Source organism: Solea solea, chromosome 2, assembly GCF_958295425.1.
Source record: "Solea solea chromosome 2, fSolSol10.1, whole genome shotgun sequence".
Taxonomy (NCBI): domain Eukaryota; kingdom Metazoa; phylum Chordata; class Actinopteri; order Pleuronectiformes; family Soleidae; genus Solea; species Solea solea.
In genome coordinates, this window is record NC_081135.1 from 22,126,735 (window position 1) to 22,145,032 (window position 18,298).

At 42.1% G+C, this 18,298-nt stretch overlaps 1 protein-coding gene and 1 long non-coding RNA gene across 2 annotated transcripts in view; one reads left to right on the forward strand and one right to left on the reverse strand.

The window, feature by feature from the left end:
• The window catches only part of LOC131446079 (NALCN channel auxiliary factor 1), a 92,150-nt gene that overhangs the window by 5,239 nt on the left and 68,613 nt on the right, over positions 1-18,298 (forward strand). The window contains exon 2 of the mRNA XM_058617071.1: positions 10,875-12,239. Within this exon, the coding sequence (XP_058473054.1) occupies positions 11,511-12,239 (729 nt within the window). The 5' untranslated portion in view covers positions 10,875-11,510. The remainder of the gene's footprint in view (positions 1-10,874; positions 12,240-18,298) is intronic.
• Positions 6,152-10,753, reverse strand: LOC131446095 (uncharacterized). Its single transcript, XR_009233888.1, has 3 exons — positions 10,633-10,753; positions 7,524-7,639; positions 6,152-7,189 (listed from the first exon to the last, which is right to left on the reverse strand). It is a non-coding gene; the product is annotated as an uncharacterized LOC131446095 (long non-coding RNA).

The window sequence follows — 18,298 nt, forward strand, 5'->3', positions numbered from 1 at the left end:
AAACCAATACATGCCCTATCTCTGAAGGGCATTTTCTGTTTGAAGGAGGCGCAACCATGAAACAGTGTTAGCAGCAGGCCCTGTTTGAAAAGCACAATATCAAGGACATGATATAATTACAATGTGTTCAATTTGGCCAGTGGAGACGCCAGTGTCTGCAGAGGAATACTAGCCACTGTCCTTGAAAAACCGCATCCACATTGTCTGTGTGAAGTCAAGAGGTTTCTAAAGGTGGGCGAAAGTGCAGGAATCTGAGTTCATACATGGTCAGGCTGGGGACTGCCATGCACCGAAAGAGCAAATTCATTCAATTTAGAACAACCTCAGTCACTTTTTGAAGGTCAGTCAAACCAGTAATAAGTGATTGTTTGAGTTCCCTCCTGACTGAGCTGATACCAGAGGACATGTAGACTCTAGTCGCCAATAGAAACAAAGAGGGTTGTGGTCCAGATTAAAGGTTACTGTTTTATCCTGTGGGTATGGAAAGGCCATCTTTCATTTCTCATTTAATAAGTGTGTGTGTGTGTGTGTGTGTGTGTGTGGACATTTAAAAGTCTGGCTATCCATATAAGGAAATTATATCTATTAGTTAGTTAAACAAGCAATATTTAAGGATTTTTAACACGTTCAATAATGATGATTATTAACAGGATGCCACAAACATCGATGACCTTGGCTTTTAATGGTTTTGTACACGCACACAGCATGCATTCACACTAATCAGCCCTATTTATTATTAATATGGTAATTGGTTGAGGATTACTGATGTAGATTGTTTTGAAATACTTAATTTTGAAACATTCATGCAGTGTGTAACCTATGTTTGGTCTTCCTGAAGAGAAACATTAATTCATTCATCTTCTACCCCTCTATCCTCCACATGATGGTTGTGTGCCATTCTCAGCTGACATAGGGCAAAAGGCAGTGTACAACCTGGTCGCCAGTCCATCACAGGGCCACATAGAGACATACAACTATCCCCTCTCACTCTCACGGTCAATTTAGAGTGTCCAATTTGCCTAATCCCCAAATATGCATGTGTTTGGACTGTGGGAGGAAACCACAGAACCCAGAGAAAACCCACACACATGCATTTATCTGAAGCAGGGTGCATTTGTGTGTATTATAGCAGCAGGGCAGGCGCTGCCGGAGGCAAGAAGTTTATCCTGTCATATTGCTGAAATAGATAAAGTTTATGGAGGTTGTGAAGGAGGACATGAGGACGGTTGGTATAACAAATGAGGACACAAGGGATAGGGCAAGGTGGAGGCAGATGATCCGCTGTGGTGACCGCTAAAGAGGCTGAAGAAGAAAAGAAGAAGAGAATTGCGGAACTACCTGGTTTTTGAGCAAAACAAAAATTAATGCTGTTGCCTCTGTTCATTTCAACATTAAGGTGCAGCAAGGTAATGTTGCTGGATGATCCATCCATCTTCTGACGCTTTATCCTTCACACGAGGGTCACGGGGGGGAGCTGTGCTAATCTCAGCTGACATAAGGCGACAGTTTGCCGGTCCATCACAGGGCCACATACATAGACAAACAACCACCCACTCTCATACTCACACCTACGGTCAATTTAGAGTGTCCAAGTTACCTAATCCCCATGGGGAGAACATGTGAACTCCATACAGAAAGGCCCTTGTTCCAACCGGGTCGCAAACTCTGGTCTTATTAATATAAAGGCAAGATTGCTAACCACTACACCACTACACTGGCCCTTGCCAGATGATAGGAGATCAAAACATTGCTATCATGAGAAATTTGAAATGCTACAGCTCAAACATCCAGTAAGGACACAGACAATCAAATAAGGTGACTGCCATTTAGGTGTATAATTATGACACAGTGTGCAATTTTAAAAACGGTAACATAACTACCCAACACACACATCACTCCAGTTAGAGATGAGGGACAAAAGTAGAGTGAGTGTGAGAAAAGGCAGTAGGGACAGAGACAAGCGAGCAAGAATGATTGAGAGGGTGGGTCAGCATACAAATCTATGCAGTGATGTATGTACTGTATCTGCCTCACTGTATATTCCCTTTTCAGTCGTATGACCCTGTAGAGACGGCAGTGTAATAGCCATTGCTCACGGAGCCATTAGATTTAAGGTGGTTCAAAGTGTGAATGTAGATAAAATGTCATTACCTACTATCTAGTTCTTCCTTTTTTTTCTTTAGCTCCACACTTTGGTTCTTTGTTGTTGTGTGATGCAGGTTATTGTGCATGTGTGCATCCTGATGACAGGGTATGACACCTGGTTAATGTAGTTACAGTTTATTTGTCCAACTGTGTGCTTGAGAGTGTGCATTTGTGTGATGGTTCACCACCCAGCAATATATAGAGCAGCAGTTCTTGTGTTTGATTTATCTTCCCCAGGCCTCGGCACCCGAGACTCTGCCTTGGATGATTACAGTGTGTCACTGCAGATACAGCCATGACCCTGCGGTGACCCCATAAAGTAGCCCCATAGCATGATTGGGAGCTTGCAGAATCAGATGATGCCGATATTGTGGAGCTGATATAGTTTCAGCATATCATTTATTACCTCATAGTCTCCTTCCTTGAAATGGAGCATCTCAGCGGTGCAATGATTTACAGCTCCATGTGATCCTAAAGGACTACAAGAGGGATTGATGTTCTTCCATGGATCATTTCTGAGGGCATCTGCTTAATGGTTACAGCAACAGTTTGCATACTTGAGAGAAAGGTGTTGAATGAAATGAATTCATGATAGTTGAAAATGAAAGCACATCATGCTGGTGCTGTGGAAGTCTCAGCCTATGAAACCATAAAACACTGAGGTGCGACAGAAAAAGGCACTTTCACAGGTTTAACACTGTGTCACTGTAGAAACAACCAGTGTTGAATGTATTATGTTTGACCTTTTCCTTAACCTTGCTGAGAAGATCATGACGGCTAGAGGGAGAGGAATAAGTCTCCAAGAGTGAAATGTGGGTGGTTGTTTAGGAAGGAACACATGAGTGAGGCTGTCTGTGATCGAATATCAAAGCAGCGTTTAGGGTGCAGATAGCAGTTGTAAATGTGCAAGTAACACAATTAACGGTGACAAAATCTTTGCATTAAATACAGACCAAGGTTAACTGAATTTGCAATGGCACATCCAAAAAGTAACCCCTGAACACCTGCTAATGAATGGCACCCCTGTGATTGTCTCATTAAGCAAACAAATTTGAATTTCCAGGAGATGCACAGATGTAAGCTGTGATCAAAGTAGAGCAAGCCACCACAGGGAGAAAGGGGAGATGTGCACGTGACTGGTAGACTGCAGAGTGTGTCTGCAAAGTCATCTGAGGTCGGTCAGTCTATGAGATGGGGTAGATGACGCAGAGTGAGGGCTTAGGCCGAGTACGGCACAGTGCCACACACGGAGCAACCTTGCATACCAGATTAGTTAGCGATTGAACCTTGACTTTATTTGCAAAGAAGAAAGCCATACAGAGAATACTAAAGGGAGAGCTAAGGTACATATTTGATCAAATATTTAGTCATACTGCATCTCCTTGAGGTTGTGCATGGTCTGATTTGAAATGTTATCACGCTGATAAAGTTAATGTAAAAGTTAACAATGTTTAGCACGTAATTTAAGAATTTCATGGCAATGCACTGAATAGTTGATCGACTAATTGTGGCTAGCGTGGTTGACGGCATGCAGACAGAGAAAACTAGCACGGCATAACACCTAATTGAAGCTGGCCAGCTGAGAGACAAAGAGCCTGCCAAATAAGCGGCAACAGCACACTTACTTAATAAGTCTCTTTTGCTGATGTATTGTAACTGCTCTAAGCAATTTCCACAAGAGCTAATTTTTACAATTACACAGTATGACAGTGATGACATGTGAGAGACAGGTACTGAACAGAGGACTCTGGTCCAGTGATTATCCTGTGAGCTATGTTTTGCCACAGTGATGGTTATGTGGCTTAGAATACTAACACTTCAAGCTGAGGATATGAGGAGAGTGGAGGAGAGATGGCCGACTGGAGCAGACCTGCGCTGGCTTCCGTCCAGCTCTGTCCCAGCAACAGTCTGGGTCTGTGTGGCTGTGTGTTGATTCTTGTGAAAACAACCACCTTTTACAGGAAGAGCGAGGTCTTGACTTCACAATCACCCCCCACTTTCCTATTGAATCTAAGGACAGAAAAATCCCTGTCATCAGGAGGTACTTTTCTGTCACAGCATGGATTAGTGAGAGGCAAATGCCTTAAGCGACGACAGCCTTTCCCATGCTTTATACTGCCTTCCATGTGGTTGCCTATTAAATGTTTTTAATTAACGTTTGCATACATTTCAAATCAGATGACTAATTAATGTCTTAATTCACCTGATATCATTAGCTTTGTGTTTGGTGCTGAAGAGCAGCCACTCAAAATCACTTTAATCTCTATTATTATTGACGTCAATGAGAAGATGGAGTGCGGTTGACATGAGTAGAGAATGTGTGTGTGCCCGGCTCGTTGGGGTGTTGACATCACGGCTGCTCAGTGACAGATACTTTTGGGCCTCAGCTCTCTGCTGGAGTGTGGCGCCTTCATCTCTCTCCTGGAGTTCTTGTAAATCCTGCCTTCTGCTGTTTACACTAGAGCTAAAGCTGATGTTACAGGGGCCCACTCCTTCCATCTGGTGGAAGAAGAACTATGAGTTTGGTTGAGATTACAACAGACCCTGTATATCAGCAGCACATACAATCGCTTTAGCTCTTAAAACTCTAGATTATTGATTATTGATACCTTGATATCGTCTTTAAACCACCCTTATCATATTTTTTTAAAGAAAATTTCAAAGTGGTAAAGACCTATTTGTTGCGTACGGGGTAATTAAAAGCTGTTTTACAACTGGATCTAAAGTACAAGAGTTTAAACCCACTGGGAGACTGAGAACATCTTAGGCCATCAGTGATGCAACATGAGGGTAAGATAGGATGAAGACAATAATTTAATCACATTATACGTCCAACAATGCTTGTATGTTGTGATTGTGATGATACGTTTCAAATAATCCAGGTTTGGTCAGTGTGACATAGAACAAGATGGTACATTGCAAAGGCCAAACATTAATGGATTTTATTTCAAGACAAACAAGTCTCCTCTTTCAGGTATTTGTATTCTGTGGGTTTCTTTACTAGGCTAAAACCTGCCTCCCCTGAAAGGCACATTTCCTTTGAAGCCAAAGGCTTGGGCAAACACTCAGATCCAGATTGTGCAATGGGAATATAGGCCAGGAATTCAGGATCACAGATATGGGAAAAGACAGTGTCCTTGAGAAAGTGAGCTGTGTTGATAAGCCGGTGAGGGATTCCTGGAATGAAGGAGGGTCAGTCAATCGATCAGGAGGGTAAAGCCCTAAGGCGTAGCAGAGGTAGTGATGGGGGTGGGAGGTTGAACTGAATGATGGTATCTCCATTATTGCTCCAATCCCTCTTGGTTCCATTGACCAGTTCAGCACTTGGGAAAATTAACATTTATTTCCCCAATCACTGCTCACAAATGCAAGGACCATTTAAATCCTATTTGTGGCTAAACCTGAACACTTCCCATTATTGCTAACTGTACTTTGCAAACCATTGTTACAGATGTTTTTTTTTTTTTTAAATACTTACTTTTACCTTTTTGTTTAACAAATTATTATGTTGTTCTGTTTTCTTTACATTAGGGTTTTAATTCTCGGTCTGGTTTTCAGTTCCTTGCTTTATTTTGAAGTTTTTCCTTGTGTACCTGTTTTGCTTCCTGTCCTGTCTTCCCTGATTGTCTGCCCCGCCCTAATGAGTTTCACCTGTGTCTCGTTCGTCACACCTGTGTTTGATTGTCCCTGCTGGTGTATTTAGTCTCTGTGCTCCCCAGTGTCAATGTTGGTTCATTTGTGAGTTTATGTAACATTTCAGTCTGTTTTCTCATGCTCTACTTTCATGTGATCCTGGTAAGCTCCTTGTGTTTTTTTCTGTTTATATTTTATTCTTTGTTTTTGCAAATCTGCATTTGGGAACTCTTTTTTTTTTTTACACACCTGTTACAGAAAAGAGTCCAAACAGAATTGTTTGTTCAGTATAGTTTAGTGACACACAGTTAACTATGTATTCATTGTCACAGTTGTCAGGCTGACTTTGCAACTGCATTAGTAATAATGATGGAACAAAGTGACTCACATGATGGTCTTATAATTAAGATACAGATTAAGATTAAAAAATGATACATTAAAATAAATACCTAGGAAAAATGTATTTGTAGGCTAATGCATAAAGTGCATTATGTATTAAGGGATAACACCTGAAAGAACAATGATCTTTGATACAACAAACTGTACATTAATATACATATAACCACTTCTTACATCATTTCAGTTACACATTAATTAACCGTGCATGCTTTATTCACTGATTAGAAGTGAGTGAAGTTACTGCAGATGAAATTTAGATTTTTTGAGATTTTAATTATTACACCCATGGTCATTTTCTGCGGGAATCATACACAACTCCTTATATGTACATCCTGTGGGTGTGTGTTTATAGGTCACATCTTTTCAAAAATGCGTTTTTCTGCGTTGTTGAGTCAAAGTTATGATTCATTTTATATCACAGTTTTAGTACAAAATAGACCGAGCCAAGTGAACTCACAAATTCAATCTGATTTTTAAGATTTTGAGTACTTTTTGCTATATAGTTGGTGAAAATATTATTTTTCATTAGATTGCCTAAGTTGTGCTGAATAAAATGATATAAAACACTCTATGTTGTACACGCTATACTAAAATATAGTAATGGAAAAAAGCAGCCAAAATGCTTTGTGTTCTAAGGGTTAAAATTATTTCATCAAACTCCTACTTCTGGCATAAAAAAATCTATAACTATCTATATTTAGTAGCTCACGCTCAAATCATCTGATTTACATAAGTACATGCTTACATGCTTATACAGACAGAAGTATGCACATACAGATGATAGCAAACATACATTTGCAAGTGCAATCCCTACACTTGCTCTTGAATGGAGCTTTTCTCTCTCTCTCTCTCTCCTCTCTCTCGCTCACACATCCTCTTGTCAATCTGTAACATCCACTCAGGACAGCGGGTCTGAGCCGTGGGTGTTGTCTTCTCTGACCAATCAGAGAAGCTGAATCCGCCTCGTTTTCCTCTGACATCAGGCAGATAAAAGCAAGGAAAGGGAAAGAAGCTGAGGAAAAAGAGGAAGAGTGAGAAAGGTTGATCTTGAGCGAGCGTTTGAAGATGACTTGTATGCACAGGTGAACGAGATGTGGCAGTCAACATCATGAAAGACATGCAGACAGACCATTCACAAGAAGGAAAGAGTGGATAGTGAGGGGGAAAGAATGTGAATGAGGAGCCAGTTGTAAAGAGCCAAGAGGGGATGAAGGGGATGAAAGTGATGTAGTGACAGAATGACTTAAAGAGGTCCATTTTCTGCTGACAGTGTGTAGGAGCTGAGAAGGTTTTGCATTTGGCACAAGTGATGCCAAATGATCATGCGCACAGTCGGATGATGTCACCTGTCTCTCTTCTCTCGCTCCCTTTCTTCTCTGATTGTCAAGGTCCAGTCCAGCTTGCACCTCTCTCCTCTTTCCTCTCTCCCTTCATCAGTAATGCTGTCAGGTGGACGCAGACACTGCAGGGATCAGAGTGCAAAAGGGTATTCACAAAAAAACAATACTTCAAGAACCAATACTGTCAATATCATTGAACCTCAGACACAATTCAATCAAGTCTAAGCAGGAAGTAACAATTTATTGAATAGCCACTAGGGGACGATACCATTGGTTGTAAAAAGGAGGAAATTAGCCCACACTTAATTAATAACATCTGTAAACATTTAAGTTGTAAATTATGTTCCCATTTAGAGGAAAATGGATGATGAAGCATGGCACATGAGTCAACACAGCTTGCACCATTCAACAGTTGCCTGGTTTCAGTCAAATTGCAAATCTAAAGCCTTGACAACAGGAGTTTGCTTTGCAACTGAAAGACTACTTCCATTATTTATACAGTCTATGGTTAAATCTTTAATCTTGATACAGAACTAAAACACTGTGAGAAACTGGAATATCATCACATTCTGTACTAGTTCACGTGAATATGATATAATATAATATTATATAAAATAGTTATTTAGCTAAATATCAACATGCAACAGCACTTTTATTGTTTATGTTTATCTACTCAGTAAGAATGATTTAAAGTATTCAGAGAATTTGCACTTTTTTGTTTTAACATATTTTTTACACAACAATTATGTAGTTAAAAATAGTGAGATAACTAAATCAATTCTATGCACAGCTTTTCTATGGAGGACACACACACACACACACACACACACACACTAAAATGTTGTCTAACACGAATAGCGGATGAATCATGTCTGCCAGCCCTTCCTGTGAAAGATCCAGATTTAAGGGGCAGCAATCTGCATTCTTCACACAACCCTTCTCTCTCAACCTCCCCCCCCCCCCCCGTCTCTATCTCCCTATGTCTCACTTGTGCCCTCACCCTATTTTGATCTCTAATCCACACACACACACACACACACACACACTTGGATAGGAAAGACAGTGTCAAACTGACAACTCTCTGATGTGCTAAACATACACAGTGTATGTTGCTGATGAGCCACCTCTCGGGTGTTGAACAAAGTCAGGTGTTCATCTCCGACCAATGAAACTTTGTATGGGACTCCTGGCCAGGTTATAGCCATATGTCTGCTAACAGAGGAGGGTGAGGCACACATACATCACAGTCAGGGTCAAAGATAAAAATAGGGAACTGCATGAAGACAGTTAAAGGCAAACTACAGTTGTGGTTGAAGTATAGGTTGTTTCTCCCCCACAAAACATAATGTCCCAGAATCCTGAGAGAGCAAAGACTGATTAATGATGAGGACTAAAGAGCATCTGTAGCAATGACACAACGGATGTTTACCACCATCCCCTGTTTGAATTAGAGGCGAGTCACAAAACAACACAAACACCAAAGCAAGCCAAAGCACCATGGGTGAGCACCTGCTGATATTTTCGTGACTATTCAGCATATTTTGTTAGTGACAGGTAAAGTCAGGGTGATCTGGCCAAACACTTTATCACAGAGAAGGTATCAGGTCAGCTGATATCAAAAAATATCCTGATGAAAAAAGTCAGATAATTGAAGATTAAGTTTTGCTCATGAGTGAAAGCTAAGTGGTTTTAATCTTCTTATGGACAGAAAGGAAGCAACTTGTTAAACACAGAAACATTTAAAGCAATTGAGGTAAAAAATATACGGTGTTGTGTCATTGCACAGTGTGTTCGTACAGCACATAAACATTTCACTGCATATTTGTTAAAGCTGTAGTGTGTGACTTATATATAATAATAATAATAATATAAACACATTTCTGATCGATTCAAACCATTGTCCAATGAGTTCACAAGTTTCTGATTGAGCCCATACATAACTGTGTATGCAAGTGTCATGCATTTTACATCACAACTGACAGAGGGAAGGCAGAAGCATAATGGCTTCGCTAATAAAGCAAGATGGCACCAAACTTTAGGAATTAACCCCTTTTTTCCGAAACACGAGTGAGGGAGTAATGTACTGGGATCCTAATTTTGAAAGAGAACAGTTGGAATATGGACACTCTGCAGACTCACCTGAGGCATGTGGTTAATCTGGGGTAGAGTAGAGCAGTATAGATAGAAGTTACACACTGGAGCTTTAAATTGACAGTGAATAAAGTTATATTGTGATATAAATTGTCTGTGCATTATTGCCCAGCCCTAGTGACGGGCTTTATTCTCCACTCAGGTAGACATGACAGGAGAAGTTGACTGACTTTGAGCCTTCGTAGTATATGTGGTGTCATCACCTGCACAACAGGATGGACTGAATATGGACCTGGATATGGAGACATATTAGTGGTGAAAGCTTTGGATCAAAAGTTTATTTATTTTCTTCTGGCAGAGGGACACTGACTACACTAAAGCTAATTAGATTGGTGTTCAATGAGCATTTTTCCCTCTCAACAACACAGTGCAGAACAAGCCGCCTCCCACACAGCCTTAAGCACAAATTAATCAGGTAATCATCTCTTGTCTTATCCCCAATATACAGCCAATTAACACCAAGCAACACTTTCTTGTCTCTTTAGCAGCACCCCAAGCCATGCATGCTGACAACAATTAGTAGCTTTAAGGTTGAGTATAAATACTGCAATTTACTGTCGGCACATAGGACAAGTACCACCTTCCATACCGCCCTTCTCTGTCTCACTCTCTCTCTCACACACACACACACCATTGTATATAAGACCATACTGTAAGCCATGTGTTTGTTTTAGACCCACTGTCCAAACACAACACTGCTGATAAGAGGGGATCTATTTGCAGAAACAGGTACATCACCTGTGAGCATAAACCTTATGCTTGTGCAGCTGCTTTCCATAAAAAACTGACTAGATTTAACTAGTGTTGTTACTGTAAATACTACATTTACATCCATCTCTCTTGTTGTGTTAAGGGAAACATAACATTGACATTTAATTTACACTGTGTAAAGCCCTCATTGTGTGTGTGTGTGTGTGTGTGTGAGAGAGAGAGAGAGAGAGAGAAATGAGCACAGATGACTTACTGTAACTGCATTGTTGTTGTGAGTGAACTCGTCTATCTATCCTGCACCAAAAACAAGATGTCGCCAAAAGTGTGTGCGTGTGTTTGCCCAAGACAATATTTGGAGATGATAACTCACAAAGACAGGAAAACAACCTTAACCACCTACAGCCTGTGTACGCCTGTGATCTCTCTCTCTCTCTCTCTCTCTCTCTCTCTCTCTCTGCCTCCCCCCCCCCCCCCTCTCTCTCGCTGTGCATATAGGCAATAAGCTGCTCCGCCAATGCGCAACGATGGAGCTATCGCAACGATGGAGATGACGCAAACAGACTCAGCTCTCCAAAAAAGTGTTTCAAGACGAACATGGCGGCAACTTAACCGCGGTTCAAGATGACAACGGGCAACGGGAGAACGGATTCCAGGCTTTCCGCCCAGGTACAGGACAGAGACAGAGACAGCAGCCTGCGTGCATCGACGGGGCTCGTCGCTCTCCGTTAAGTGAATCTGCACACCGAGCGGCAGGCAGACGCGCAGCATCAGAAGCCTACAGAGAGGCTCGCAACAGCTGGTCTCCCTGCACCCCCCGACGAGAGCGCAAACCCGGGGAGGGACGGTTGGGAGAGGTGGACATGCGGTCAAAGAGGACGCCGTTTCCCCGCGGAGAGCCATGGAGAAGCGGGATGCGGTAGCGCGAAGCGTAATCTGTGCGGGCGCGCTAATTGGATCGGAATAGCACCAATTGCTGCGGGCGCGTTTGAGGAGCGCCCTGGACCGGCGGAGGCACGGCACCCCACCGTTACAGAGGAGAACCCACCGGACTCCATCTCCCCCTAAATCAATGAGTATTGTGGCAAAGCAGCCCCCGCGGTGGAGTCGGCCAGGGCAGCACTTTTCTAAAATATGACCAGGGGTGCTTGGATGCGTCGGCAGCATGATGAAGGCTCAAAATACTGGTTTGCACCCCGAGATAACGAGAAGCCGTTTACCGAGTCGGAGCGGGCCCAGAGATGGCGACTGTCGCTGGCCTCTTTGCTCTTCATCACCGTCCTGCTCTCGGATCACTTGTGGTTCTGCGCCGAGGCGAAACTGACGCGAACCCGAGACAAGCGGTCGTACGAGGGGCTTGCAATTACGGACACGGGCGAGTATCCAAACTCTCAACACCATCATATCCCAACATCACCTGACCTCCACCTCCTCACCAGAGAGCAAGATGTTATTTTTCTAGGGAATTCTACCAAATCTCTGCGGCGAATGGACGCCTGTCACCCTGACAGCCTGTCCAAAGACTGCTTTACTTTCACGGACGCGGATACCGTGTGCCTGGGCCTCTCCGGTGGAGGGGGAAAGGGGGCACAGTTGGCGTACGTGAATCTGAGCGATTTGTACCTTTCTTTTTGTAATTCCTACTCACTTTTGGATTTGTTTTACGGGTTTACCAGTCCGGTTGATATGAATTGCACCCTGGATATGGCCATGGGAGAGGATCTGCTGGGATGCAGCAAGTGTGTCCGGGCTTACCAGCGTCTTGACCTGAAGGCGGAGGAGAACTACCGGGAGTTTGAACTGCTGGTTCAGAAATACGAGACGGATGTGTACTCTGTCAGGACGTGCATGGAGGAATGCAAGGTAGGACTAACGAGGCCACGTCGCGCACGCGCACACACGCGCCAGTGCATTTTAAAGGAGGATAGGTTTACAGTCGCCATGGCAACCGTTGATCGTATCTATAAGTATACTGTATTTTTATTGAACTTTTTGAGTTTTGAGTTCAGACTGCCATTAGGCTGCCTGTGCCTTTACTGCATCACGTGGCTACACAGTTTCACCTCATCCAAACAGCATGAAGGGAAGAGAGGGGAGGTCACCATATGTCTCTCTCTCTTTCGCTCTCCCTCTCTCCCTCTAATTCTTCTTTTTCTTTCTCTTTATGTGTGTTTCTAAGTCTCTTCTGGTATGGACTACTTTGCGAGCTGTGGCTGTGGAGGGAAGTGACTTTTGACCTTTGGAGAAAGGCTTCCACCACGGCTGTGTCTTTCTATTGACTGGTTCTCATTTCAATATCGTTAATAGCTCTCGGGTGATTTGCTCCATCTAATCCAGGATTTGTATTGTCCCCATTTTGCATGGCGTTCCAATAACATAGCGTCCTCAGAGCATATATGCCAGGCTCCGGTGTACATATGCTTGTCGGAGTCCACATCGTCTACAAACACACACACACACACACACTTTGTCTCGTCTACACACTGTAGAAACAGTGACCAATATACATATATATGTAAGTGTGTAACTTTTAAAAAGGTTGCTTTACACTTCAGTTTTGCCATTCGCCCACTGACACCCAGTCACTCACACATTCATATAGATTATACATCTATGTGCAGCACATAGATGCACTTTTTTTTTTTTCCTCTGTCACATGTTTCTTAACCATTCACACGCTGCCAGCACAGGCGTCAGGAGCAACGTGATGCACAGTGACACAGCGACATGTCGACTAGCAGAGCCAGGAATCCAAACCTCGACAACTCACTCTACCGCTGGGCCACCATTGCCCTTACACTTTCTGTCATCTGCCCCACAAACCTCTCTGTGTTTACCAGTATAGGAGTGTTTTGTTCTTGTGTTGCCTGGTGGCGTCTCCATGCTGCATACATTTTTTTTATTTATGTCAAGACAGATGTAAGCAAACAGGTTGGAAGGAAAAGATTCAATTCTGCTTCTTAAAAATCCTTGTCAGTCAGCAGTTTGTTGGGACAAATGCTTCTAGCCCCGCCTGCCCCTGCGCTCCCGGTGTATACACATAAACAACCTCAGTCGCGTCTGAAAGTATTTCTTGATGGAGCCTGTTTTCAGTTGAAGGACATAGCATTCAAATAATGTTTCATCATTTCTGTCAACAACGACCAAACAGGATTCAGGATTCACCAAAAGTTATGCACTGCAGCTAAACTGGAGATGTTCATGAACTCTGTGGTTGAATACACCTGATAGATGGTCTTATTGAAAGCGTGGGACGTTGGTAATAATTGTAGGAAGTAGAGCAGAAGAGTCTGACTACTGTATCTTGCGTTTTGCACATCTATTATCATGTTGTACATACGGCACTGCAGTATATCTATAGTTTAGTTTTTATTTGCCTCTTCTGAACAAAACTTTGTGTTTGATGCACTATACCTTGACCGATTTTCCGCTCTTGGACATAAAGATTGTCATGACAGTTGTTATCAAACCAGTCTAATGCTAGCAGAGCTGCATCGTCACCATGACAACACTACAACACAAGTCAGGGGATTAACTTTAAAAAGCAGGACGCCCTGTCTCAAAAGTGCCATAGTAATGATGCTGCAACCCAAAGTCTTTTTCTACGAGATGGATATTGGACAAGGGCAGATGGTTAGGATGCTAGGATGTGAGTGCCAATAATGTGTGTCTGTGAGAAGGAGGAGAGTAGTTACGAGAAGAATTAACCACGGAGAAACCTTCTCATCGGAATCATATGCTGCTCTTACATCTGTTTATCATGAGTCATAGCTGAGTGTCTACAGTACATGCCGTGTGGCTGTACGTATGTAAATTCATCTAGTTACTTTAACATCTTACAGCTGCTTGTGTCTGATCTAATCAGGGGTGTGCTTTTGCACGCCTACTTTTCGCTAATGTAATAAGACTGAAGCAAGGCTACAGCAGCCTTTTTAGCTCTTTTTAGTCCAATCTGAATCGCTAATCTGCCCCAGTGTTCATGTGACCTTTTGTGAACACCGCACCCCAGGCCTGCATCACCAACCACTGCTCCCTGAAGACCCACTCTGTTGGACAATAAAAAGACAAAAGAAGGCTCGAAATACACACAGATTCACTTGTAACTGTTATGCCTCGGATTTCTTTAACCTCAGACCTCTCCGTTTTCAACAACTGGCTCCCCATCTCGAGGCTCTTGTCGAACTGTTGAAGTGTGCTGTGCTGTGTTTGGTGAGAGAAGAAGAGAATGGCAATAAGATGGAAGGAAATGTGATGAAATACGGAAACTAAGAAATATATATATATATATATATATATATATATATATATATATATATATATATATATGACCATACTACTAAGTACTTGTGCAGTACAGTATGAGGCGCTACTTTAATGGACTGACTTCCATTATTTGTAGAAAGAATGTAAACGTGCTTGGACCAAAAAAAGTTCATCACCTCTGCCCCAAACCCATGTGTTGGTTTATTAGCAGGATTATTCCAATACTGCTGAACTGATTTCCCCATGTGATGTTACACGTGACCTGCAAGAACCATTGAAATATTGGTGTGGTTGCAAATCAAAGGGCGGATTCAGGAATGTCTTCTATATATTTCTTTTATCGATCGACCATAAGAATGTGTAAGGGCTTCTTTGGCCTTGATGGAGGTCTATAGCACTCTAGTTTTTATGTCTGCATTTTCAATTTTCTTTACTCATCCCCCCCCCCCCCCAAAAAAAAATAAAAAATAAATGAATATATAAATAAATAAATAAATCACAGGTGACGTAGCGCTCCCTTGGATCTTCAGGAATACGCCTGTGAAGTTAAAAGTCAGTTTGGTCATCTCACTGACAAATGTCCTCTAACCGTCATAAAGAACCTTCTAGTAACTCACTTGTTTTTGTTCATAAACCAAACCAAAACCAACCCGTTACTGTGGTTTTGTCAGATTGTAAATTAGTTTTTCATTTTTCAACACTTCATGTCACCAGTGGCATATCTGCCGCCGCCAATTTAGGAGACAATCCGGTGGGTTGTATGAGCAGGTGTAGGGACAAACAACGGGATTAGGTTAGAGGACATGCTAATCAAAGTCATGTTTAATGTTGAACGCAACAGCCGTGCTTTGCCTACTGAGTCAAACTGTTTGCTACGTTGCATTTCCTGATCATTACTGCATAATAATCAGCAAATCTCTAATTCAATATTCAGTTGATCGCTTGGTGCAGCGTGCGGTTTACCTCATACAAGTGATTCGCAGCTAAAAGACATTTTTTTTTATTATGTGTGTTTGTGCTTAGGGTGCTTGACAGATCTCCTGCAGATATACGTGCATAGATAAAAGGCACAAATATATACAAAGAGTCCCATGTGCAGTGTTTCCTGCAGGTCCAGACCTGACTGTCCCTTCCGGTGTAATTTAATTTGCACTCCCATAATTCTCTGCTTCTCTGGTGGCTGTGTCTCTTGGGCTCTGTCTCAACATGTTGATGTCCCTTCTCCCTCTATCTGTCACTGTTTCCTCGCTTACTTTTCACATCCTCTCCCTCTTTGTCTTCCTCCCATCAGTGTCAGAGCTCTTGAGGAACCAACATCACACATGCACATGTGGCCAGTCTCTGCCTCTACATCACTTCCATCCCTCGTCCCCATGGCCTTCCTTCACATTTAGAGGCCTTGTGTTTTTTCTCACCCTCTTCGTTTCTGGATGCATGGGTGTTGATCTCTCTTTTGCAGCTGGAGTGATAGATACTGATCTCGGTTAAGGTCCCATCCGTCCCTTCAATTACAGGCCTGTCCACACAGATCCTACTGTCTGCTCCTTCATATAACCTCTCTGGCTCTCTGTGAATTCAATCACCTCTCCATTATCACTCTCTGCGTCTACAAGACCATTCAGTGGAGCCCCATTTAAGTTAAGGTTTGTGTGTTAACTTAGCATTAAATACACAGCGCTGTTGCAAAAATGTTGCTTCATAAAAACAACAGTGGTAGCAGTTTTCATTCTCGTAGTTGAGATTCAATTTTCAGTCTCGATTCTGCAACAGTTGCCTCACCATAAGGTACATGCTGGAGCTTTTGATTGCATGACATGCTCGTCTTCAGCGGGGACAACAACTGCTAACGATGAACCTCATCGTCCTCGTCATGACACTGTGGCACAGTGGCACTCGATGCACAGTGAGTGGGGAATGAGTCAGGAGGCTACTACAATTGCCTGTGCAAATTTTCATGGCAATGCTCCCAGTATTTTTTAAGATAATTGACCAAGCAACCAACTGAGCGCCACTGCTACTGCAACTCAAAATAATAATAATAAAAAAAAACTATTCATTATACAGCACTTAATAGTTAACAGATACAGTGGAGCCCTCTTTCTATTATTTAAATGTGAATTATTTGTCTGTATCATACAATAAGTTCAGGTAAACTCAAAGTTTACTATTAGAGGACACAACATATGCCACGTTTCTGTTAACACAATTGTTTTTTTTTAAAGAAATGCGTATTGTACCTAATGATTAAAGAGTATTTAAACACAGCACATAATGTACATATTGTTGTGCTATAAACACAGATGGCACAGCCCCACTCTAAGCCCTGCACTTCTCTCTCTCTCTCCCCCTCAAATTAATTTAGGACTCTGTTTCTGTAGCTCAAACAGATCCAGGGAAACTCCCCTTCGTTTGAGCTGCCAGTGTTTGTTTCTCCCCTGGCAGGAGATAAGGGAATGCGTCTGTTCGAGAAGAACACGGCAGCACTCCCATGGAAACGCCTCCTCGTCATCCTCTATTCCCCATCTACGTATACAATGAGACTGTACAGCTCCCTTCGTCACTGCCTTGGGCCTCAGCTCCCATCAACACATCCACAACAATTTCTCTCTCGCCATATATTCCCCCACTCTGGTTCTAAGTCCTTATCTTCACACAGCTAATATATGGAGGAGTGATGTCCTATTTTTCTGATGCGTGGGCACTGCTTAGGTCTGCTGAAAAGTCAGCGGCTGCATGTGCTTGTCCACGTGTGCTTTGCAGGAACACGCTGCACACATCCAGTAAATTATTCCACTGAGAAACATACATACACACGTTACTTTGAGATTTTTCAGTCTGACATATACAAATCATGCATTTTACGAATATATTTTTTGTCTTTTTTTCTTGGCCTCACTTTTGTTCTTCGTCTCTTTTGCTTACATGAATAATTTGACGAGTGGGTGATGTGTTAAGTTGATTTTTTGTGAATAGAAAGAAGTGGCTAGAGAGAGCGGAAATTGATTATATTGATAAAAACTGTTAAATACTAGAGAATCATGTAAATTAGTCATTTGTCAAATAAATTAGCTTTATTTTTCTAAAGAGTGAAGTTGTGCTTAATTTATTAAACACTTGGGGGATAAAACAGTAGAGGATGAGTGAGAAAGAAAATACCCAGAAACATTATATTGTATAGAAATTAGCCCTTGTCACAATTTATATTGTGAATTGGATAATGCTAGTGTGTGAAGGTTCTTGGGAAGCACCGATTTTAAATAACTAGTGGCTAACACTGTTGCCTCACAGCAAAAAGTTCCGGGTTTGTGGAGTTGTGTTTTTTCTCTTCTCTTTTTCTTGTGTTTTATCCTCTGTGCCAATCTCAGCTGACATAGTCATAAATGTGGGAATGAATGGTTCGTCCAGGGTGTCCCCCACCTTTCGCCCTTTGTCAGCTGGGATTGGCTTCAGCCCCCCCTGCGACGCTCATGTGGAGGATAAAGCGGTAGACAACAATAATAATAATAATAATAATGATGATAATAAACTTTATTTGTTTAGCACCTTTCATACGAATATTGCAGCTCAAAGTGCTTCACAATAAAAGGAAAATCAAATTTAAAAAAAGCCAATGGAACAATAAAACACAACACAGAGTGGAATGAAAAGAAAAGTCACAA